This window comes from Callospermophilus lateralis, chromosome 1 (assembly GCF_048772815.1).
Source record: "Callospermophilus lateralis isolate mCalLat2 chromosome 1, mCalLat2.hap1, whole genome shotgun sequence".
Classification (NCBI taxonomy): domain Eukaryota; kingdom Metazoa; phylum Chordata; class Mammalia; order Rodentia; family Sciuridae; genus Callospermophilus; species Callospermophilus lateralis.
In genome coordinates, this window is record NC_135305.1 from 42,905,054 (window position 1) to 42,929,993 (window position 24,940).

At 34.7% G+C, this 24,940-nt stretch overlaps 1 protein-coding gene across 1 annotated transcript in view; it reads left to right on the forward strand.

Moving 5' to 3' along the window:
* Positions 1-3,427: 3,427 nt before the first annotated feature.
* Capza2 (capping actin protein of muscle Z-line subunit alpha 2) overlaps positions 3,428-24,940 on the forward strand; it is a 39,008-nt gene continuing 17,495 nt past the window's right edge. Inside the window, exons 1-3 of the mRNA XM_076834164.1 lie at positions 3,428-3,612; positions 20,411-20,474; positions 23,489-23,540. Coding sequence (XP_076690279.1) covers positions 3,574-3,612; positions 20,411-20,474; positions 23,489-23,540 — 155 coding nt within the window. The 5' untranslated portion in view covers positions 3,428-3,573. The remainder of the gene's footprint in view (positions 3,613-20,410; positions 20,475-23,488; positions 23,541-24,940) is intronic.

Below are 24,940 nucleotides of genomic sequence, written 5' to 3' on the forward strand. Positions count from 1 at the left end.
TCAGTTCCCAATTCAGTATGTGAAATGAAAGAGTCAATCAGTAAGTGTTCCAACAAAGCCTTTTCTAAGCACTTTTGTGCCAAACACTATATGTGCCAGACAGCTAATTAAGAGATAGGCCATGTCCTCCAAGAGCCGATTGTTATTATAATAAGATGATAATAGCTAACATTTATTGAGACCTTTAGTAATGCCTGTGCTGGGTGCTGAGTATTTTACGTGCATGATCTCATTAAATCCTTAGGACATCCCTATGAGGCAGGTACCATTATCCCCAATATACAGATGAAGAAGCAGAAGTTTCCCAAATAAATAACTGAGGATTACCTGGAGCTGAACCAAGATTAGAACCCAGGATTTACTGATTATAATATCTGTATGCCTCATCACTAAGGTACATGGCAGAAATCAATGAAAAAGTTTCTATGGAAATCTTAAAGAAAAAATTACTAGCTCTAGCTATAGAACTTAATGATAGGTTCAAAGAAAATGATGTGACTGGACAGAATTTTAATAGATAGGTGCCAAAGAACATTTCAGAAAGAGACATGGTGGTATATGCCTGTAATTACAGTGGCACATGCCTCTAGTATTAGCTATTTGAGAGGTTGAGGCAGGAGGATTGCAAGTTCCAAGCCAGCCTACTGCTTCAAAAATAAAAAGGGGCTGGAGATAAAACTCAGTGATAGAGCACCCAGAGCACTTGCTTAGGATGTACCAGCCCCTGGGTTTAATCGCCAGCACTGTCAAAAAAAAAAAAAAAAAAAAAAAAAAGAAGAAGAAGAAGAATTCCCAAAAACTTTAACAGAGGCATGAGATAGACAATATTATGTGTAAAGATGTGTAAATAGCTTTCTGTGTTTCAGTGATGCATGCATTTGGGTTCTTAAATAACTGAGCTGGATGCTCAGTTGTTACCAACTCATTTACCTAAGACTCATTTACATGTAAAATGAGAGGCTTGAACTAGAGTACCCTAGGATTGTGATTCTACAAAACCAGAGGCCTGGGGTATAGCTCAGTGATGGAGTGCTTTCATGTGCAAGGCCCTGGGTTCAGTTCCTGGACAAAAAGTTTCCTGGTTCAGTGCTGGGAAAAAAATAAAAAAAGTAAATGGAAGTAGGTAACCTCTGATCATGACAAGTTTGAAGTGATAGTTGAGAACACAGAGCACATTAACAGGAAAATAGATTGACATGTATACTTGTAACTTAAAAAGAAACATTACCAAAGAACAAAACAACAACAAAAACCAGAAAAAGAAAAAAGAAAAGAACCTAAAGAAAAGATCAGGTCTGGTGCACTTAATTGGAAAACCCAAGATCACACCGTTAAAAAGTAGGAGGAAGGTGATTCTAGAGATCGAATAAGAAAAGGGTAGAAATTCTCTCTTAGGTAGAATCGTGTGTAAGAAGAAATTTTGTTTTTTTAGTTTTTCATTTTAAAATAACTAATTATCAAGAATACTAGTGCATTTCTCCTTACAGTCATATGATGATCATTTCAATATTTATAACTATTTTGTGTGACTGCTTGAAATCTTTCCAGGTTATGTAAATTTTATAATTCCTTTAAATTTTATCAAGAGGGCGGTATTGGGAGGTTACTGAAAGGGTTATCAGAAATTAAACATAATTGCTGTTTGTATTACTATGGGAACCATATGTAAAGTATCACCAAGGTTACAAGTATAAACATCTATGACTCAAATTATTGCAAAACACTACCATATTTGGGTAAGGTTTTTAGAGGAAGAGAGCAGCCAGTTAATCAAGCAACAACATTTACTGAGTACCCACTGTATATATTACACAGTGACACATTAGGTGTCACTGAGTGAAAATAAAAATATAATTGGAGGAAAAAGCCTAAAACCCAGGAATACATTGATGCAGCAGGTACTGTAAACTGAATGGACGGGATGGCAGAGAAATCATGTTCACTCAAATTTTATTCGGTGGAGCGTATCTAGACTTTAAAGAGGGAGAAAGAAAATCTTGTAGTGGAAAGAATATGAGATATAGACTGAATTATTCCAATCCCAGCTTGATCTTTTAGAAGTTTTGTAGCACTGGACAAATAATTTAGCCTCAGTTTTTCTTCTGTAAAATGGGTGTAATACAAATAAGTACCTTACTTCATGAAGTTACAATGAGAAATCAACAAAGCAATGACTTGTAAACTGTAAAAGAGTAAACATGGTATTGATTTAGATCCAGTGAGGTCCTTGAACAGTGTGGTTTATTATCTTTCATGTCTTCTTCACAACATCTAACTTCAACAGGATACCTGCTTTTTCCTGCGTGTGTCAGCATGCTTCGTCTTCCTGTTCTGTCTCCAAATGAACACTCAAAAAATTACTTAATAATAGTGTCTTGCACCTGAATAGTTATTTGAACTCTTTAAGGTATTCTTACAAGTCAATTATATGCAGCTGTCAAATTCATCCTGCTGGACATATTTCTGATAAAGTCATATCACGGTTCAAATATTTTCAACAGTCTCTTATTTTCTACTGAGTAAAGTCTTAACTTCCATCTAAAGCTTTTCTTCTTAAAGTGTGGTCTTAAGACCAATAGCATTGGCCTCACCTGGGAGCTTGTCAGGAATGCAGATTCTCCAGTCCCATCTCAAGACTATCAAATTAGCAACTTCACTTTAACAAATTTCCAGTTGATTCACATATACAGTTTTGACAACAATCTTATCCTCTTGTAAACTTGAAGCCTCAGTGGTAGTTGCCAAACTTAGCAAATAAAGGACAGCCAGTAAAATTTGAAATGATAATGGCTTAATATCTCTCAAGTGCTTCATGGAAAAATACTTATAATTTAAAATATTAATTGGTTGTGTGCAAAATCTCTTAGGTGTCCTATATATAATCTGGCAAGCCGATTCAGGAGGATAGGCTCTAAGTCTAACATTATATGTATTTCCCTGCAATAGTACCATGTCTTCTCTAAGTTTGTTTTAATGAATACAGTTAGCTTCATTACGATTTCTGGTTTTTGTTTGTTTTCAACATTGTATATCCCCAGAGACTAACCCTATGACGGGTACATAATAAAAGACCAATAAGTATTTGTTGGGTGAATAAATGAATATATCAAGAGCAATCTCACAATTATGGACTGGGTTGTGTGTGTGCATATTTTAATTAAAGCTGAGTATTTTTCCTATATTTAAACTGTTTTAAATTGGTTCAGCTTTTCACATTTCAGCTGGCAGAGTTCAGGCCTTGGTGGGAACATAATCAAAGGCTCAGAACGTACTCATCACAGACTGGGTCCATCTGGTCATCAGTTAGGAGAGAACCCTATATTCATGATGCTGACAAGCCTGCAGCTGGCGGGTAGCAGACACCGCCCCCTCCCCGGCGCCGCGCACGCGCACCGCACAGCCCAGCCATCCCCGAAGACCAGGCAGGGGAGGCGGGGCTCCAGGGGCGCGTGCGCGGCAGCTTGGGCGACGGGCCCCTCCCTTGGCGGGGGCGCGCGGCGCGGAGGACCGCACGGAAAGGGGGAAGTCAGGTGGCCGCTGCCGCCGCCGCCACGGTTTGTCGCCAGAAGGAAGATGGCGGATCTGGAGGAGCAGTTGTCTGATGAGGAGAAGGTAAGAGCAGCGGGGGCGGCGGAGCCGATCCGGTGGAGCCAGCAGCACCGCGTCATATGGGCCCTGAGTCTGGCCTCCAGGGAAGGGCACTGGCTATGCGCTCGGTGCCCTTCCTCCCGCCTGGTTGCGCCCGAGTGCCTGCCCCTGTCAGTCACCCGAGGCCCCGCGCGGGGGCAGGTCTCTTCCAGGCCTGCTAACTCCGCTCCTTGTAGGGTGTGTGCTCCGAAAATAGGAAGCGGGAGCGAGCGGACGGCCGCGGGCCTGCGCAACGGGCGGGGGCGGGGGCGCGGGCGGCTGCCGCGGGGGACCCCCTAAGGTCCCCGGCCCTGTGCTCGAAACTGGAGACCGTGGAGGGGCTGTGACCTGGCCTGGAGCGGCCCAAGGGCAGTACCCTGCCCAGCGGCCTGGCCTGGGAGTGTGGCCCGGCGAGGGGAAAAATCGCTTAGGAAGCAGACCTTCACTTCTGCCGCCTTAATCCCCTCCCCAAAAAGAAGTGCTTCCTTTCCTGATTCTCTAGGGTGTTTCCTTTCCCGTGGAGGTCTCTACCTTCCGCCCTTCCAAACACACACACAGCCGTCTTTTTTTTTTTTTTTTTTCTTTCTTTCTTCTTTTTTGGCTTTTTCTGTAAGCTTTGCAGTTCCCATGTTCCCTGGAAGGCAGTAGAGTTGTTCACATAGAGATCCCCCCACTCCCATATCTGTTTTCTGCCCAGGATGGCAGTTGTCCCCCTGGGGGCCTATTTGGTAGCAGCACCCGGTCTTGTAGGACTTCTAAAGAGAGGAGATGGTGCAACTCCTTTTACTGTGTGTTAGATGAAGTGACAGCATTGGAACCAGATAAACGACTCAAGTTCTAAGACATTTAAAATTAGAAATCTTATCATTGAAGTAGTTCTTTTATTTGCCGGTTTCCTTTGGCAACTTTGAAGGCTCCATACCCGGGAGGTGGGTAAGGTGGAATGGAGGAATTCTGCAGATTTTGAATATTTCTTGGAAAGGACCTTGACTTTTTTTTTTTTTTTTTTTTAACTGAGAAGTAACTGACATGAATATATCACGATAGCTACAGTTTTGGAGATATCCAGACTCTTAATTTAACAGTGCTTCATTTTTTAAGTTCTGAAACAGTACAGTCATATAAGAAACATGTACAGTTATATTATGGTGTTTAGGAAATGCCAGTGTCGCTTAAGGAGATTTCAGCTAGAGCCCTCTGTTTTTATATTCTGTGTTCTTGCACCTGAATGTAAAGTTCTGTTTCCTTCCTGATGTGTGCGTGCGAAGTCAACCTCATCTTCATTTTTGGAAGTCTTTTTTTTTTTTTTCCTCCCCCTTCTGTACTGTGTAGTTCTCTGAAATCCAAAGACCAAATAGGTAGGTAGATCCCTATATCCTCCAAAGTCGCTTTGCAGTATTCACATATGTAGAGCCACAAGTTGGTAGCTGAAAATGTATATGAGTGGGTACATACATACACATACTTAAAATTAATCAGTGCTAAGAAGTTTTAGAAAGAGAGTGTCATTTTTTTCCCTAAGGTTCTTAAGTGGTGATTAGTATCTCAAGTATCTTGAAACCTGAGGTGAGTGTATTCAGCATGGTAGTTGATATAGACATGCCAGTGTGTTGAAAGGCCTAAAATAATTTTTTTTTTTTCAAAATGAGATAGAAGATTCTATATTATCTGGCACTCAGGACATTAAGCTTCATGAAGAGGTGTTGTCTTTGTCTACTAATATAATGTTCTATGAGTAAATGAATGAAAAGTCTAAATTTAATTTTGATTTTTTTTTAATTTGAAGTTTTGTAAGAATATAGATATTTTACAGAAGATTTTATCACTGTATTTTCTAATCTTAAAAACACTCACCAAAGTTTGGGTTAAATTCAAGTAACCATTTAAGTGAAATTTTAACATTCTTGTCACTTTATATTTAGGTATTATTTTAATCTTTTGGGAGGAGGATATTGGGTTTAGGATCAGAAATAGAGTTTAGAGATGATATTTTTGAACTAATACTTAAATTGTATTACTCTTCATGTTGTCTTATTTTTAATTTTCAAAAAATAAGCTTTTAATACTTTTAAGCTTTTGAAATTTCCATTATAGATTGCAGATATAAGGAAAGAAGCTGTTAAGATGTGTGCTACAATCATGTGTATGCCTGGCTCAGTTAGACAGATACATTTGTTACTTAATTTTTTTTAAATCAGGTTTAAAAGCTTTAAGTAATTCACCCAAGGACACCTAACTAGGAAGTGGCAGAGATGGAATTTAAACGCAAATTTGTCTGAATCCAAATCTAAGGTTCTGGTTCTTATGCTCCCTTAAGCAAAATTGATTTTAGGACTCTTCTGGTTTTGTGTGTTGGTTTTTAATTTGTTGACAGCTTATATTGTATTTTTAAATTTTTTTAAGTTGTAGATGGACACAATACCTTTATTTTATTTATTTGTTTTTATGTGGTGCTAAGGATCGAACCCAGTACCTCACGCATGCTGTGCAAGCACTCTGAAACTGAGCTGCAACCCCAGCCTTCGACAGTGTATTTTGAAAAAGAAAAAAAGTTTTTCTTTTTTATTTTTTAAATAAAAATTTTACACACCTGACATTAAATAGTATTGGGTTAGTTTATTGTTAACACATTTAAGTGCTTTATGCTACTGATATAGTTTCATGTATGCCCTATGGTGGAAAGTATTTTAGGAATTAACCTAGAATTATAGCTTTGCTTTTAAAACTTGTATGCAGATGCTTTTTGAGGATTACCACTATGAAACCAACAAACTGGATTAATAGGAAATAACTTTAACTGAAGAAGCACAATGAAGTTCTTTAAATTAATTAATTGTACTGTGTCCCACAGGTTTTTTTTACATTGTAATAGAAACTCTAGGCAAAAATCAATTCACATTTTCCATTCCTGGGTCAGCCATAAGGTATGCTAAAGCATTTTTGTGAATTGGAAATAACATGAAATTTTGGTGTAACACTCAAATGAAAAGAGCCATTATCGGGCTAGGGCTGTAGCTCAGTGGCAAAGCGCTTGCCTAATACATGTGAGGCACTGGGTTCGACTCTCAGCACAACATAAAAATTAACAAATAAAATAAAGGCATTCTGTCCATCTACAACTACAAAAAAATTTAAAAAAAGAAAGAAAGAAAGAAAGAAAGAAAGAAAGAAAGAAAGAAAAGAACCATTACCAAACTTTCCAGAAGGAAGATAGTCATTGATGGGAAAAGCTCTTCCTTTTTTCTTCTTCTTCTTTTCCCCATCCCTCATCCCCCAAATAACCCACTCCTATAGATTCAACTATTATGCCTTTGCAAATATGTCTCAGGTACTTAGCTCTAGCTCTAACTCTTCTCCTGAGCACTGACATTTTAATCTGCTGACGTGTTTATCGGAGATGGTTAACTAGATATTTTCAAATGGAGCTACCTCAAAGTAAATTTATAATCTTCCTTCATTTTTCCTCTACTCAAAGGAAAGCAGAAATCTATCTTCTCTTGCTCATTTTTCTCTTTATTTCTATTGTTGCATTCATCTAGGACTTTAAACTTCAGCTTTATTTTAACTTTTTGTTTTTCCTGTACTTTATAATCTGTATTTTGCCACTTCATTGTAAAAAAAAAAAAATGCCTTATACAAATTATTTCTTGCTTGGAAAGTTAATTCATTTGTGTTAATATTTGGTTTACTACCTATCAGTTGACCAGATTATTTGGTGACAATACTTCATTGTGCATACAGATTGGAAATTTGATTGTACCTGTTATGTGACAATATGACAACAGTAAAGGAAGGAAAATAAAGGAACAAAAGAGGGGTTAGAAATGTGTCACATTTTTTTTCCTGTTATATTTGTTATTGTTAGGTTTTTAATTGCAGTTTCTAGACTAAACCCCTCAGCTACCTATATCTAATCTGTACTTTAATATATTGGTTCTCTACTCTCAAATTTTTAGTGGATAGATCCTCCATTCCTTTACCGGGAAGCCCAACTCTTTAAATAGTATTAATGGCTTTGTATTCCATTCTAATCTCAATTGTTCTGACATTTTCAATACATTCAGACATCTACATACTGGTCCATTTGTAGCAGCTTGAATGAATTATGTCAGCCTTAGTCTCCTCTGAAATTCAAGGACATTATAATAGTAAATGCCTTCTCCATTTAACTGATTATCAGTAGTGCCTGGCATGTTGGCAGCACACTAATAAGTGGTAGATGTTTTTCTCTGATCCTGGCTTCTCATCCCCTTTGGAGTATTGGTACTGCTCTCAGGTCTGTCTCCTTTTTTTGGAAAGATGAACATTTTACTCAACCCTCAAGATTTAGCTCAGATCACATGGCCCATTTAATCTCTCTTCTGAACTCTGTAACACATCATTAATATTAAATACAGTTTTGCTTAATAGTTCTTTTTTCCCCTTTTCTCTTGGAATCCCTAAGTACAGAAATAATGTCATTTTTTAGCATCTATCATTATTCAGCATGTGATAAAGTAGAACAGTTCAATGAGTAAATGAACATAGACATGAGACCCTGTCTCTAAATAAAATACAAACGAGGGCTGTGGATGTGGCTCAGTGGTCCAGTGCCCCTGAGTTCAATCCCTGGTACCTCCCACCCCCCCCCCAAAAAAAAAAAGAGGGGGAGAGAGAGGGAATGGAACTAAGTATGGTGGCATATGCCTGTAATACCAGCAGCTCTGGAGACTGGGGCAGGAGGATTGCAAGTTCAAAGCCAGCTTCAGCAACTTAGTGAGTCCCTAAGTAATTTAGCAAGACTCTGTCTCAAAAAAAAAAAAAAAAAAAAAAAAGCAGGGACTGAGGATGTAGCTCATTGGTAAAGCACTGAGTTCAATAACCCATTACCAAGAAGAAGAAGAAGAGAGGGACTGGTAAATTTTATGAAAAAAAAAAAAGTAGTAATAGCATATAATGTCAGGTTTTCAAAGGAAGAATCTATAGTGCCTAAATTTTTCATTCTTACATATTGTTATAGAATTTAAAGATTTAAAATGAACTTCCTGGTGCTCTTTGAGGTACAGGTGATATTGGCCAGGGTTCAAATAGGAAATATTCTTTTTAGGCAGTTGATATACTTTTCCTTCACTATACAAATATAACTTTCTTCAGTTGTATCAATATAACTTGATGTGTTAAAACAATATAGGCTGCCTTTATATTTCATCATAATTAATATAAAATTAGTAGTATTCCTATTAACCAAAAGGTAAACTCAACCAGTAAACTATTAATTTAGGATGTATTCATTCCTAATATCCTTCAGTAGAAGAATTGTTATTTCACCAATACCTACTGTAGACAGGAACTTGGTGGCAGCCATAACATTAGTGAATTTTTCAGATTTGGCACATTAAGGCAGATTTATAGTACATTTCAGTGCATTTGGGAACCATTTTTACATAGAATAAAGGTAACTCCATAGATAGAATATCGCATTTTAGTGTAATAATGTAGATATAAAAATGCTTGGAGCAGAGTACCAAAAAATGATTGAAAAGCCCAATAGCAAAACCTGACCTGGATTTTATACTCTGTCCCAAAAGCCTAATCAATCCCTGGAAGTGATAATTTATTGCAGGAGATTTATGTATATTGAAGAAAATAAGATCTTTGTTTTCTAAAGACTACTCTTCCAACAGGTTCCAAAAATACCATAGAGCCTGGCATGGTGGTACATATGCATAATCCTAACTACTTGGGAGGCTGAAGCAGGAGGATCACAACTTCAAGATTAGCCTGAGCAATGTAGAGAGACCCTGTCTCAAAACTAAAAAGGAGCAGAGATATAGCTCAGTGGTAGAGTGTTTGCCGAGCAAACAGGAAGCCCTAGTTTTAGTCTTTGGTACTGGGGTGGTGGGAGGACCAGTAAAAACAACATTCATAGATTTGGTTCAAAAAAGAATTTCATAGATTTTTTTGAATGTTAGATATACAATCTTTACATTCTTACTCATAGACACTTATTTATATTCAACTATGACTCTAATGGCTGAGAACTTTTCTATCACATTTTAAAATGTTCAGTGTTTCTCTTGAAAAAAATCAATGGAAATAACTTGGAATAACAGTTTACCTTTACATTCATTCATTTACCAAATACAGGTTGGATGTCCCTTATTAGAAATACCTAGGATCACAAGTGATCCAGATTTCAGTTTTTTTGATTTTGGTATACTTGTATGTAGATATCTTGGGGATGGAACCCAAGTCTAAACATGAAATTTATGTGTGTTTTATATACACCGTGTACATATAACCAGAAGGTCATATTTTAAAATTTTGTGCTTGGAACAGAATTTCATGGTGTGGAATTTTCCACTGTGGCATCATGTCGGAATTCACATTTTTGAGCATTTCAGTTTCAGACTTTTGGGTAGAAAAATTCAACATGACTTGACTTTGAGGGGTCAGCGGAGAAGAGAGACAAAAAGGGTAAGAGCGACCCTTGAGTAGAAATGTTGCACACTCAGAAAGAACAGAGTCAGAGTTTGCAAAGAGGCTTTCGAGAAAGAGCAGTGCCCAGAAGGACTATGAGGTTGAAAAATGCCTTTGGAATTAAGAGAAAGTGACAGGAAACAAATTTTATCCACTACAAGCCAGGAACTTTAGCACGTATGCTCTCGATTGTCAGAATAACCTTGTATTTTCCACTTTATGGATGGGAAAACTGGTGTAGATAAGGCATACTCTGTAAGTAGTGGACTAAGGGGCATCAGTGACATTCAAGAGAACAGTTTTACCAGGCTTTGGAGTAAGGAGGGAGAAAAGCAGATTACCAGGGTCTGAAATGAAAAGTATGTTTGTTTTCCCTCTTTCAGAAGTGACCTGTCATTCTTGTCTGCATTGTAAACTACTTATCCTTAAGTACCCAGACCCAAAGACTTCCCAGGTCTTCTTTTGTATCCTGACCTGTCTCTGCTCCCTTAGCAGTTTGTACCTACCTTTGTTTGACCATTTAGCAATTAGAATAGATTTTTCTGGTGTTCTTATTTCCTGTGTTCAGAGCCAGGCCCTATGTCTTAGTCATCTCTGTAATTCCATTAGAGTTCCTAGCATATGTTAGATTAGATGTTTTCAATTCTGGCTGCAAGTAAAATCAACTGGAGACTTTATCTACAAACATAGACACACAGGCTCCACTCATGGGTGAGGCCATAAGTGTATTTTTTTATAAAATACAACAAAAGTACTTCCCAGATGACTTGAATATTTGAACATGCAATGTGGGGTTAAGTCTTATTGTAATAGGTGCTCAATAAATGTTGACTGAAGTACAAATTATTCTTGAAAAAATTAGGTAGAGAAACAAAAGAGAAAGAACAGTTTTTCCTATTTTATTTTAAGGATTTTTCTTAAAATAAATTTTTAGTTGTAGATGGACATAATACCTTTATTTTATTTATTTGTTTTTATTTGGTGCTGAGGATTGAACCCAATGTCTCATATATGCAAGGCAAGTGCTCTGCCACTGAGCCACAATTCCAGCCCAGGATTTTTTTTTTTTTAAGACTGAAAATTTAGGGGTATTTCCTCCCTGAGGTAAATGATTCGAAGGAGAGAAAAAATTGAAGAAAAGAACAGTTTATATAACCTTTTCTTTCTCATTTCAGCCTACTTTGGGTTCATGGGTTTCTAAATGTTTTAAATAAATGATGAAACATCTTTAAAGAAGAATTGATTTTGAGTTAAATAGATGACCTAGATTTAGGTTAAGTGCTGTGGGCTCTATTTTTCATTACCATTCAAAATGAGAATTATAAAAGAAAATTTGTTAAGAAAAACTTACTAAGACACATTACCACTCTTCAGTGTACTCATTAAAATAGATTAGTTTATAACACATACATTCAGTAGCAATCACTTGGTCATAACCTATTTAAATAGCATAAAGTTCAAAAAAAATTTTTCTGTTCTTAGTTTACTTGTAACTCTCAACAAGGCATAGACAATTTTTAGAGAGTTGTGGGAAACAACTTCAAATAAGTCTCAGTATAGAAAGTAGAAAAGTGAGTAATAGCTCTTTTAACTTTACTACCAGTTTGTAAGGTAGTGACTCCTTTTAGTGTCACATTCCTTAAGAATCAAGTGAAACCTGTGATTTCTTTCTCTGTTGTAAGACCAAACCTCAAATTTTCCATATGTAATCCCCTATAGGGCATGAGTGCAGTATCTGGTTTCCTATCAGAATCACCTAGATTCAAAGTATAGATTTTTAGGTCCTAGTTAGGGAGATTGATTTGGTAGGTTTGGAATGGAGCTTGGGAATGTGTTTTTTTCCTAAAGCTTTTCTGGTGACTCTGACAGACATCCTTATTTGGGAAATTCCTACCCTAATATCTCTTTGATCACAGAGGAGATGTGTCATGTGTCATGATGTTCAACATGTGGACATTACAGAGCTTGTAGGTAGTGATCTGAGATAAAATACAATGTCTGGCTCATTTGAATTTAAGATAAACATTCATTTTTAGTATATATATTTCCCATATAGTATACCTTTGAACTAATGGAGAGTACACGACTGTTTGCCTCCAAATCTCATGGTTTCTTATGGCTTTTGTTTGTGGTATATATGCATGTGGTCCTGTGCATGTTGTCTTTTTTTTGGTACTGGGGATTAAACCCATCTGTGCTTTACCACTGAACTATTCCCTATTGATTTTTTTATTTTGAGACAAGGTCTCACTAAGTAGCTAAGGCCTGTCTCAAACTTGCAGTCTTCCTGCTTCAGCCTCCAGAGTTGCTGGAATTACAGGCATGTGCTAATTCTCCCAGCTGTGTTGTCTGCTTTTTGTACTTTCATCTCCTCTTTCTTCAGTTGCTCAAGATTTTAAAATTAAAAAATAAATATATATTTTTTGGTTAGCATTCTATAATTATAGCCACTTTGATGAGAATTCCATTTCCTGCTAAAGAGATTGACAGCAGTTTATTAATAACATATACTTAAAAGCTTAGTGAAAGGGGACACAGCACTATGTGGGCCGCATAGGTGTTGCACTTGGGAAGAGTGAAAAAATGGACTGTGGGAGGTACGCTTTGTAGTAGCAAGAAGGTGGGGTGACCCCTGGTTCCTGAGGGATGTTTTGATTGGTTTGAGTAATTCACTGGACTGGCAGAAGCCTACTCCTGAGGCATAAGCAAGAACTGTGTCTGTTTCTTGTGATAAGCAGCTTGTTTGGCTTAGAGACCTTATCTGTGGAAGCAGAGCAAAGAGGGGAACTTACTATTCAAGACATATAGAGGGCCTTAATTTTAGGTCTTAGACCATACATCTCAGTAATACTCTTATCGAAAGTATCACTAATACTACTATAATGAATAATTTATCAGGATATTTTTAATATTATGAGAGTTTCCTTTTCTTTATGACCATTTCTTCTGATAATTTGCAAAGGTTAAGATATTCTACTGCTGTGTGCAATTTTATCACAGTACATAAAAGGTGACCAGATCATATACATGAAGTGGTATGGAGGTGTGAAAAACAAGAGCCCTTGTTTGAGAAACTGACTGGTAAGGTTCTCTGTACTGGGTGTATGTGGGAAAGAGTGGATATATTGTAGGAGCTAGAAAATGACAGAAAGAATAAGGAGGCAATAAGTTATTGTTCAAGTGCTTACTCTGTGCTAAGCCCTTGTCCAAGAATGTTATCTCATTTTCTGTAAGACAGGAAATAGTTTTGTTTGCTTAGGGTATACAGGTAGTAAGGAGTGGAACAGCTGTAGTCTGAACCCATGCAGTCTTACTTAAGAGCTTGTGCTGTTAACAGATTTTACAGCTTTGAAAGAGCCTCGTGTGTCATACAAAGGGCATCATTTTGCTGCAGTGGGGAACCATTGGATGATTTTTAAGCAGGGATGGAGCATTGGACCTTGCATTTAAAAATATCAGTCTGTGGGGAAAGTGGAAAGTAAATTTTGGAGAGGGGTGAGACTTGATGAAGGGCATCTTTGTAAGGAGTATATCAAGCGTCTAACAACAGTACCTGAATGTGAATGGAATAGAGTGAGAAAAGGGGGTTATATTTGAGCAAGAAACATTCATTGTGTGACTGTGGAAGAGAGGGGGAAATGTGCAGTAATTTTTTTTTTTTTAAGGCGGTGCCAATAATTTCAAGAACAGAAAAGACTAGATTTGGGTAAACAGTCCAAAATATCTTTGAAGCAATTAAATGAAGATTTGTAGTAGATAATTATAGTTAGGAAAACGGATCTTGGTTTTGAGAGACTGCAATAGGATTTGAGAGCTATCCTGTGGTGGTAATATAAGCAATGGAAGCAAGTAAGATTATCCAAAGATTTCTTTTGTCCCCAGCCTGTCTTTTGACAGATCATAAGAATACTGTTCTGTGTTGAGAGGCAGCTATGTAAAAATCCCTGGACTTTATCTGAAGACTTCATTTATTTATTTATTTATTTTAATTTTTTTTATTTTTTAAAGAGAGAGTGAGAGAGAGAGAGAGAGAGAGAGAATTTTTTTTTTAATATTTATTTTTTAGTTTTCGGTGGACACAACATCTCTGTTGGTATGTGGTGCTGAGGATCAAACCCGGGCCGCATGCATGACAGGCTACCGCTTGAGCCACATCCCCAGCCCCTGAAGACTTCATTTAAATCCCAATTCTGGATCACTGTTTCCACTTCCATAAATTAATAATAGCTGTGTCAAAGAATACTTGTAGGCAATATTTTAATCTAACAGAGCCAAGGGATTTTTAAAAAATTAAGAAACAATGACACATTTTATTTCCCTTAGTTTACCTTTTTAAAAATTGAGAGACCCTTGGTTCATTCCATAAAATTGAGGTTTGTGAAGTTTAAAAAAATTAATATTTGGCTAGAGGTCATTTGCTTTGACTTAGATAAAAATCCAAATTTTAGTGGCACATAGTTACCATGTAGCTAGGAGTTCAGCTTTTTCTCCTGTGTAGCTATCACCAGTGTTTGAGATGAGCAGGTCAAATGGAAGGGGAAGGGATATTGGTATATGGAAAGTGAATGCCCTGCAGACTTCGTAAAAGCATAGACATAAGCCACACTTGTGTCACTGTAGGGCACAAAGAAGCTAACATGCAAGTGAATTTACTGTCTACTCCTTTTACTGCCAATAATAGTAGCTAATATTATTTATTAATGCAAGGTCACATAGCTAATGAGTAGTAGAGGTGAAAACCCATCCTGGTCAATCTGACTCCAGGGATGGTACTCTAAACCATTATGCCATAATGCTTGCTTTATATTAGTATAAGGTTTTGCACTTTTGAATATAGGTTATTTGAAAATGAATAGTGTGCACACAGAATTCCAGTAGTGATAACTCTGAAAATGTTCATTTCATTGAAATACTGGTTTTTTTTTCAACACATGGTCATAATTACTAACTGCTGAGCATGGGACAGAAGCAATACGTTACCTATCTCCATGGGAGATTGTGTTTTGAGACTTTGCTATTTGCAAGGCATCAGGCTAAGCCCTGAGATGTGACACTGAGTTCTCACTCTCTGTTTTTCTTTTTCTTCCCAGACTGAATCAGTGCTAAACTTTGAGGAATCTGGAAGCAAAAGGGCTGGAAAGTTAGCCAATTTTTTAAAAAGGAAATTAAACAAAAATGAAATATGAAAAAAATCGCCCATTTGTCTCAGTAAAGTGAATACACAAAGTCATTATTATATACTCTATATATGAAAATATTTTGTTTCTAAGTCTCCAAAATCTTAAATTGATTGAAATAGGTTTTAAACAAAAGTGATAGGATCATATTTTGATTAACCATAACTCAGATAATTAGAATCCTGTTATCCAAAGTTGCTTGACTTGGTTTTAAAGAGACAGTGGCTCATTGAGAATTACAGCAGTGCCTAAATAACCCTACTAGAATTTTTGTGCATAAATATGAATTATTCATTACTTACTGAGGTAACTGATGAAAGTTTTTAAATAAGTTTTGAAAAAGAGAAATAGAATATTAACTTGCTTTCACATTACTTACATTGATATTTTCTTAGTGTTCATCAAGACCGCTACTAAATACTGTGATAGCGTCTGTCTCTCTCTCTCTCTCTCTCTCTCTCTCTCTCTTTTTTGTTTTTTTCTTTTTGGTAATGAGGATTGAACCTGGGGCTACTGAACCATTGAGCCACATCTCCAGCCGTAGTTTGTTATTTAGAGACAGGGTCTCACTTAGTTGCTTAGTGCGTCGCCATTGCTGAGGCTGGCTTTGAATTCATGATCCTCCTGTCTCAGCCTCCTGAGCCGCTGGGATTGCAGGTGTGTGCCACCACGCCCAGCTCTAGATCTCTTCTTCAGTGTCTATTCTGCTCATATAATTGAAATAGAATTTACTTGAGGAAGAAACATTCTAGATTTGCTACCTGAATGATGACCATTAAATTCTTTAGATGGTTTTCAGAAAGATTTTTCGAAATTTATTAAACTGTAGTAAGGGCTGGGGGTATAGTTCAGTTGGTAAGAGTTTTTGCCTAGCATGCACAAGGCCTTGGGTTCAATCCCCAGCACCATCAAAAAAAAAAAAAAAAGTAATGTGCTTTTCATATTCCTGACTGAAAAAAAAGTAACACATTTTGAAAATAGTGCTGAATATATGAGATTTTTTTTTTAATCAAATGGGGGAGAACAGGTTATTTTAACAAATTAGTACTAGAATGTTTTATTTGTCCACGCGTTTAAAGTTAGAAAAAAAAGTTTTTAAAAATATTTACTTTTTAGTTTTAGGTGGATACAATATCTTTCTTTTATTTTAATATGGCACTAAGGATTGAACCCAGTGCTTCACATGTGCTAGGCTAGCACTCTACCACTTGAGCCACAACCCCAGCCCTAATGTTAGAAAAATTTAAGGAGAAAACCTACACAGCTTCTGAAGAAAAAATGTTTTCCCTAATCTCTAAATACTTTATTGTTTAAGGCATTATTTTATATAACTACAGGAGAGTTATTAAACTTTTGAGAATTTAAACATTTAGACAATACTATTATATAAATCTACAGATCCTATTATCACTGTAATTACTAATGTTTTCTTTTTCTTCCTTTCATTTTCTTTTCTCCTCTCCTCCTCCTCTTCTGGTATAGAACTCAAACCAGAATCTAATTGAATTTTGTGTATTGTCTCTCCTCTTCAATCTGGAGCAGCTTTTCAGCATTGTTTGTCTTTTGTGACCTTAACTCTTTTGAAGAGTTCAGACTAGTTATTTTGTAGACTGCCCCTCATTTTGATTTGTTTGATGTTTCCTGATTAGATTCAGTCTATGAATTTTCTGCAGGAGTTTCACAGAATTGATGTGTTCTCTGTGTATCTCAGAAAGCAAATAATGTCTGTTTTTCTTATTACTATTGATACCTTTGATTACTTTGTAAAGGTATGGTTGCAGTACACCTCAATATAAAATTAGTATTTATTCCTTTGTAGTTAACACATTGAAAGATGCTTAAAAGCCATGTAAATATCCTGTTGTAGTTTTATAATTTTGCCTACAAATTTGGCATCCATTGATTTTGGCCTACCAGAATTACTAAGGTGGTTGGTTACTCAAAGTGATTTTCTTATTGATACATTCCTTCTACAATTGTTAATTGGCATTCTGCTGTAATGAAGAGCCTTCTATTTCCCCTATTTGCTCATTTATTTTATTAGGTCAGTATTGACTCACAGATTCTTATTTTATTCTATAGGTTACTTTTACTATCACTGATTTGTTGCATGAATTGTAGAATGTTCTTTTTTTTTTGTTTTAAAATTTAGTAAGAAAAATCACCCCAAAAAAAGTTTGAGTAATAACTTTTGTAATACTTTAATGTAACCTCAGACATCTGATGGGCAGAAATTATTTTTTTCTTAGTGCGCATATGGTTTACTAATATTTATGATATTACTTGAATATATCTTTTATTTCCAAAATACTTTATTATCACTTGTGGTCTATGCTATTCCACAAAAGGTACTGTCTAAAATGAGTTTATTGAAGGCATACCCCATTGTAAGTTGAGAAGTATCTGTAATATTGTTTATTGGAAATTATTATAAAAACGGAATCCTATACTATGACTACATAACCTTTTGAGATTGGTTTATTTCACTCAGCACAATGGTTTTGAGATTCATTCCAGTTGTTGCAAGTATTAATAGTTCCCTGTTATTATTAAGTAGTATTCTATTGTGTATATGTACCAGTAAATTGGTACATTTACCCATTCTATGGATATTTGGATTATAAAATGTTTCTAGTTTTGAGCAATTATGAATAAATTTTTGCATGAATGTGAGCTTTTAATTCTGTAGGGAAGATACTTGGTCGCCAGCTTCCGGGCTGGCAACTAAAAACCACGCAAACAGAGAAATACCTTTTTGAGGGTTCAGGGACAGCTCTGAGACCTCAGGTTTCAGCTCCCATGCTAGAAGGAAAGGGGAGTAAGGGAGACAAGAGGCAAGAGAGAGAGAGTGCACACCTGAAACCCCTCTATTGGAGAGAAGCCATTCATAGACTATCCCATCCAAATAAGGCAAGGGATTGGGTTTTGGAGGGTGGAGTCTTGCTTGGTGATGTCTTATGGTCAGCAGGTTGATTAACATTTGGAAAGCCACACCCATCTCAGGTGCTGTGTGGGATAACAGGCAGAGCAAGAGGAAAGGCACACATGTGTCGCACAGCCCCCAAAGCATGTAATGCCAGACCAGTCCCCTCATATGCTCAAATGCGCCCAGCTCACACACACAGCCCATGACTTGCAACAATACTTGGAGTGGGATTGATCATTGTGTCTTATGGTATGTGCTTACCTCTGTAAGAAATATCTAAAGTGTTTTCTACACTGGTTGTACAATTTTGCCTTTCCTTAGTAATGTATTGAGTTCCATTTGGTTTTCATCCTCATCAGCACTTGTTGTTATCACTTTTTTTTTTTTAAATTTTAGCCATTCTCTTTTGTATGTAGTGGTAGTTCATGATTTCGTTATTTACCTAATGACAAATAATATTGAGCATGTTTGTGGTACACTTATCTGTCTTTCGTATATCTTCTTTGGTAGAGAATTTTTTCAAGTCTTTTGCTTATTATTTTCGAACTGTTAAGTCGTAAGAGTACTTTACATGTTTTGAATTAATTCCTTTTATATGATATGTAATTGGCTGATAACCACTTGGAGTATCCTTTATCTGAAATGTTTTGGGGCCAGAAGTGTTTCAATTTCTTTCCTTTCCTTTTCTTTCCTTCTATACGTTTTGGATTTGGGGACATTTGTATAAACTTTAATGATTAAACATCCCTAATCAGAAATACCAAAATCTAAAATTCTTGGACATCATGTCAGCATTTGAAAAATTTCAGATTTTCATGTATATTTTATATAAAATATATTTTAAGTTGCAAGATTACCCTTAATTTCCTGGGATAAACCCCATTTAATTATGTAGTAATCATCATGTAGTAATTATCCATGATGGATTACCATTTTATATAACATTTATATTATTATACATATATATGTATAAAATAACTATTTTATATAAAATACAAAATTTTTTCAGATTTTCAGATTAAGAATGCTGTACCTATACTTTTTTTTCAATTTGCAGCTTGTTTTTTGATTCTTTTAATAGTGCAAGTCCTTGACAGAGCAAAAGTTTTTAATTTTAGTGAATTCTTGCTTATCAATTTTTTTAATAAACCACAATTTTGGCATTATGTCTAAATTTTTTTTTACTAAGATTATTAGATCACTAAGATTTTTTCAGGTTGTATTTTTTTCATTTATTTTAGTTCTGTTTTACATTTAAAACTATGATCCACTTAAAGTTAATTTTTGTATAAAGTGTGAAGTTTAGGTTGAGGTTTTTTCTTCTGCTCATGAATATCTAATTATCCCAGTATCATTTGTTGAAAATATGTCCTTCCTCCAGTAAATTGCTTTTCCACCTTTATCAGCAATCATTTCACTGCATATAGATGTACATATTTTTGGACTTTGAATTCTTTTCTGTTAATTGTCTCTCCTTTCGTTAAACCCAAACTATCTTGATGCTTGTATTGTGGTTCTCAGTTTTGTTCTTTTTCAAAATTGTTTTGGCTATTTTAGTTGCCTTGATTTTACTCCTTCACAGTCTTTATATAATAAGCTCCTTCACTAAACGGTAATGTTGGCATGTCCTTTAACATCTCAGAAGCATTTTCATTAAGTTTTAAACTCTTTGTCAAAATTGGCTTTATTCTTTTAAAATAGGCCTGTCAATACACCTGTTGAATTTTTTTCTTATTTATCTTTGAACTAGAATTTCCTGAGAACTAGTCAGGTCTCATATTAAACTTTTTGTTAAACCTTCTTCCCTGATTTCTCTCCATATTTTCATGGATTTGTCATTTTATAGATCCATAGGTATGTTAGATTTCTTTAGCATACATAATGCGCATTTCTTCACACATAAAGATTTTCTTGTTTTTTTTTTTCACTTTAGTTTAAAAAGAAATAAAATCAACTGTAAGAAGATGTTTATCTGTTGGCATCTTTTAATCCTTAACTTCATTGAATTATTTTATCTACATTCAGCCTATGTTGTGGTTATATTAGATAATTAAAATGGTAATAGGAAATTACTTTTAAAGTGTTTGGGTGGAGAAGTATCACTGTGAAAATCTTCTTATCATTTTCAATAAAACTTTAAGTTGTATAATTTTGTATGATTTTGGGTCATTTTAGCAGAGATGTGTGCTATGGTATATTTATATCTTCACTTTTATTTTAGGTACGTATAGCAGCGAAATTTATCATTCATGCCCCTCCTGGAGAATTTAATGAAGTTTTTAATGGTGAGTGTTTAATTTGTAACATTAAGTCTTGATATATAAAAAAAGCGCTCTGTTTTTCTTTTTTAAGTATAATCACCAAAATAAGCTAAAGATAGTGTAGAAAAGTCTGTTTTCTGATTTATAATGAAGTTTTGTTAATCTGAATTTTTAATGGCTAGATATAATGTACATATGATATATGTGATAATTCTGTTTGAACGTATTAACCCTTTTTAAAGGATAAAATAAACTTTATACTAGTTACTGAGTAGAATATAACTTTATTCTGGGAAAGGAACATCTTTTTTTGGTAAATTGTTTTAAGTAAAACTATAAACACACACAATAAATGTTCGTTGAATAGATCATTTAAGGAAGAAAGACAATAGAATTTTTTCATTTTAACTTTTTTTTTTTAATTATGGAGTACAGTTTTGTATTTCTTTTTGAGAAAAACCTATTAGAGCAATACAAACAGCCAGTGAAAAGGGGGGGAAGCCATTTTCATCATGCATAGAAGATGGTAGCACATGTCAAAAGTTTTGTTATTTTAATTGTATATTATAAATCGTTTCACAGTATCCTTTTCTTTAGACTTCATTAGCAAACATTTTCATAATTATTTACCTATGGATCATAAGTTTAAAATTCTGGATAATCTTCTGGTTGCTATACAGACTTTAATAGCAGCTGCTCTTTAGCAGTAAGAATGACAAGATTGTAAGAATCACCAGAATAATGGCCTACAGAGAGCTCCTTGCAAAACTTTTTCTTTTCTTTCTTTTTCTTTTTTTTTTTTTTTTGTGGTACTAGGGATCAAATCCAGGCTTTGTGTGGGCTTGGCAAATACTGAACCATTGAGGCACATCCCCCGCCCGCAAAACTTTACTTAGGCAGTTAAAAGAGATAGTTGCAGCAAGTATTATAAATACGCTATTATTCCTATTATATAAATGCTTTCTACATACGTTTTATATATATTTTGGCCTTTTCACCATGTCTTAAAGGTGAATTTACACATGGCTTTTGAGCTACATTTTTAAACAGTCTGCTCCTGAGTTAAAAGTTATAGGCCACATTTGAACCTAAGCAGAGGAGAGACTTCAGTAGATAATGGTGAAACTGTACTGAAGTCAGTAGCTCACAAACTCCCCTATAGTTCAGAGTCAAGAATAAATTATAATTTTAAGAAAAATTTGTCAAATACTGTTCTTATCTTGAATTAAAGACCCTACATATTTTTTAATCAGGAAGGTCCTAAAAGAACTTATGAGTTCTGAGAATTACTTTTCTAAGCCTCATTTGAAATTGACTTTGAATTGATATGTCTGTGTTGAGTTCCCATAAATTTAGGCATTTAGGATGAGGCATTAAATAGGTCTAGAGTGGAGAGTAAGCTGTGAAATAGAAGTAAGATATAGAATTATCTAATAAATATTAACTTAGGGGATATTTTAAAGTTAAAAAGAAATTAAATATTTGAAGGGGAAATCTTGTATCAATTTGTTTATTTTCATTGAAAATGTTGGAATCAGAATGATTCCAAGAGAAGCAAACAGTTTTAGAATTATGAAGTAATAAATATCAGTTCAGTTCCAAAATGCTATTTCCTTAGGCTGGTTACGTTAGAATGACAGAAAGATAGATTTCTGGTCTTCCTTCATTCTTAAAAACTGATTGGTAGGTCTGGGCTCTGGCTCCAAAATCTTTATTTTATTATTTATTTTGACTATTTTTTTAAAGCTTCTACCCACTACCCTGTGGTTCTAATGTGTAGCCTGGCTTAGAATTATAGCCTAATTCCTTCCTTAAGAGTAAAATTTTATTTTATTTGAATTCTTGTTAGGTTTTCCTTTCTTCTATACTCTCCTCATTAAAAACATGCTTTTTTTTTTTTTTCAAAGTACAACTAACTGGATTGAATAGATTCTACTTTTAAATTATTTTCCCACTAAAATTAGAAAAGACATAACTATCATGAAATATCACTGTTGTAAAGTATTATATTTAAAATATTGAACATAAAATCATATTTAATAGAACTTCTCAGTTTGCTTTTGGGGATAAAAATATACATAATTGTCTATGTCTGTATTTTAAATTTTTTATGCAGCATCTTAATGGCTGCCCAGTTTTACAATGTGTATAATAACTATAGCCTGTTCATTTTTTATTTAACCAGTTTCTTAATGTGAAATGTTATTTCTTTGTATTTTCATTTAATGAAAAAATTAAGATGCATTGTTTTATGTACTTTAAAATAGCAACTATGTAAGAGCCAAGTACTTGAGAAAAATAATGAAAGAAAATATACCAAGGCTAGACTAGAAGGCTTTTTGTTTTTGGTGAAACCGTATGATTTTTCTTTAATGTTTTATGAAGTGCTTGGATTTTCCTAATAAAAATATTATTTTTGAATTTATATTTTAATGATTAAAAGCCAAATGTCTATGTAATAATAGTTGAGTCTAAAATTAGGACTGACTTAAGAATCATTTAAAGGGAAATCTAATGATTTGACTTACTAGTCAAAGAAAATATAATTATTCATTTGTTCCTTGAACATTAGCTATAAAAGAACAGAAATATCTGCATCTGAACTGTGGTCACAAAATCACTTTTTTTTATTTTTAATAGAGAAAATTTATTTGAAACTGATTGTTGTGTTGTCAAGTTAAGAGGCATAGTCCTGTCTATTCTGCAGATCTTATCACACCACTTTTCTGGTGTAGCTTATCTCTACTTTAGTTCTTTGATACTTTAGTTCTTTAGTTCCAAGCTTCCTGTATCAACTATTAAAAGAGTACAAAATTGCATGTATTTCTATTTAATTCCTTCTTCTATTTCTTAAGAAAAATGTTTTATTTTGTTAAAATACCACGGTGTGTATTTTGTGAATATTTTTGGTCATTACAGTGATATTTGATCTTGCTTTCTATTGGTGGGGGTGTTAATACATAACTAAAACTATCTGCATTCCTTATAGTTTTCAAACAAAACATAATAATATAAAAAACATAATGTTTGTTTTATAGATGTTCGGTTACTGCTTAATAATGATAATCTTCTCAGGGAAGGAGCAGCCCAGTAAGTATTTCATATTATATTAACATAACTAAAGTGACTTGGAGAAAGAAAAGATGTTTTAAAAGTGATTTTTAAGCACTAATCCCTGACATAGGTGTTTGTACATCAAGTTCAAACATGTGCAATATGTATGTACTAGACTCTAGGAGAAATATTTTTGATCACAAAGGGACTTAGAGACTCAACTATAACATAAAAGTCTGTATTTATGGTATGTTTGGCTAGTGGTCTTATATAAATCATTTGGTACTACATTTTGACATTTGCAAAATTTGGTAAATTATTTTTGAAATGGTAATTGCCTTAATTTTTATGTATATTTAATTTTATTATATGTTTGACTATAGTAGATTTCTATATCTATGAGGTTTGGTAGTTTATTTTATTCATCTATAAATACCGAAAATAGTCTCTAACACATAAATGTTTACTGAATTTTTGCATTATTCAAAGAAGTGGGCAATTCTAATCCTAATGGCGTCATCTTTGGACTTCATCTCTTTTAATCTTTTTTTCCTTTTCCCTCTCTTTATCTTTTTGTGAGGGAAGGAAACAAGGCTGTTAATTCTTTAGAGTGATTCTAACAGGACATCTTTACTAAAGGGCACAAACTCTCTGTAATTCAAAGTAAAATTAGACTTACTACTGTCAAATCTAGAACACTTTGAAACACCCTGAAATAGCCTTTTATTCAAAGACAAAAGAATGCCAGACTTCACTGTGATAAGATAAATAAGCCTTTTAGAGATTTTTCCAGAGTCAGATATGTCTAATAACAGTCCAAGTTAAATAAAATATAATAATAGAGGCATATCAAAGGCTTATAGAGATAAAGAAATTTTTAAAGTTTTATATAAAGATGTTTTAAAATAAGATTTTAATATTAAATAAGGGAAATAGTGTAGCTAACCTGAGGGAAAGTATCAGATGTGATCGATGAATAATAGCAAAGGATGTAAACTATAGGAAGAGCTGGGAGACCTTTGTTGTCACTATGTCTAGTAGAATGCTTAGCACATAGTAATAAGACCTCAGTAAATATTTGCATGGTTGTAGGAGCTACTGAGTGAGTGACGAATGGGTACATGGAGTTTTCTCAACAGAGAGACTTTGGAAGTCATCTAGTCTAAGATAATGATAATTGCTGTTATAGATGATGGGGCCCATTTTAGCTAATGGTAGGATTGGAACAAAACCCAGAAATTCTATTAGATTAGTGAGTACATTTTGCATTGTAGCATAATTGTCATAATTTAATTTTTATGCGTGTAAGATATAATTCTACTTATTTCATATTCATTATTTCTAATACTAGTTTCCCTTTTCTTCCTTTATCCACTCCCCCCAAGTTAGAGGTGGATGGAATTTGATGTTATGGGCAGTAATTAATAATTGCTTGG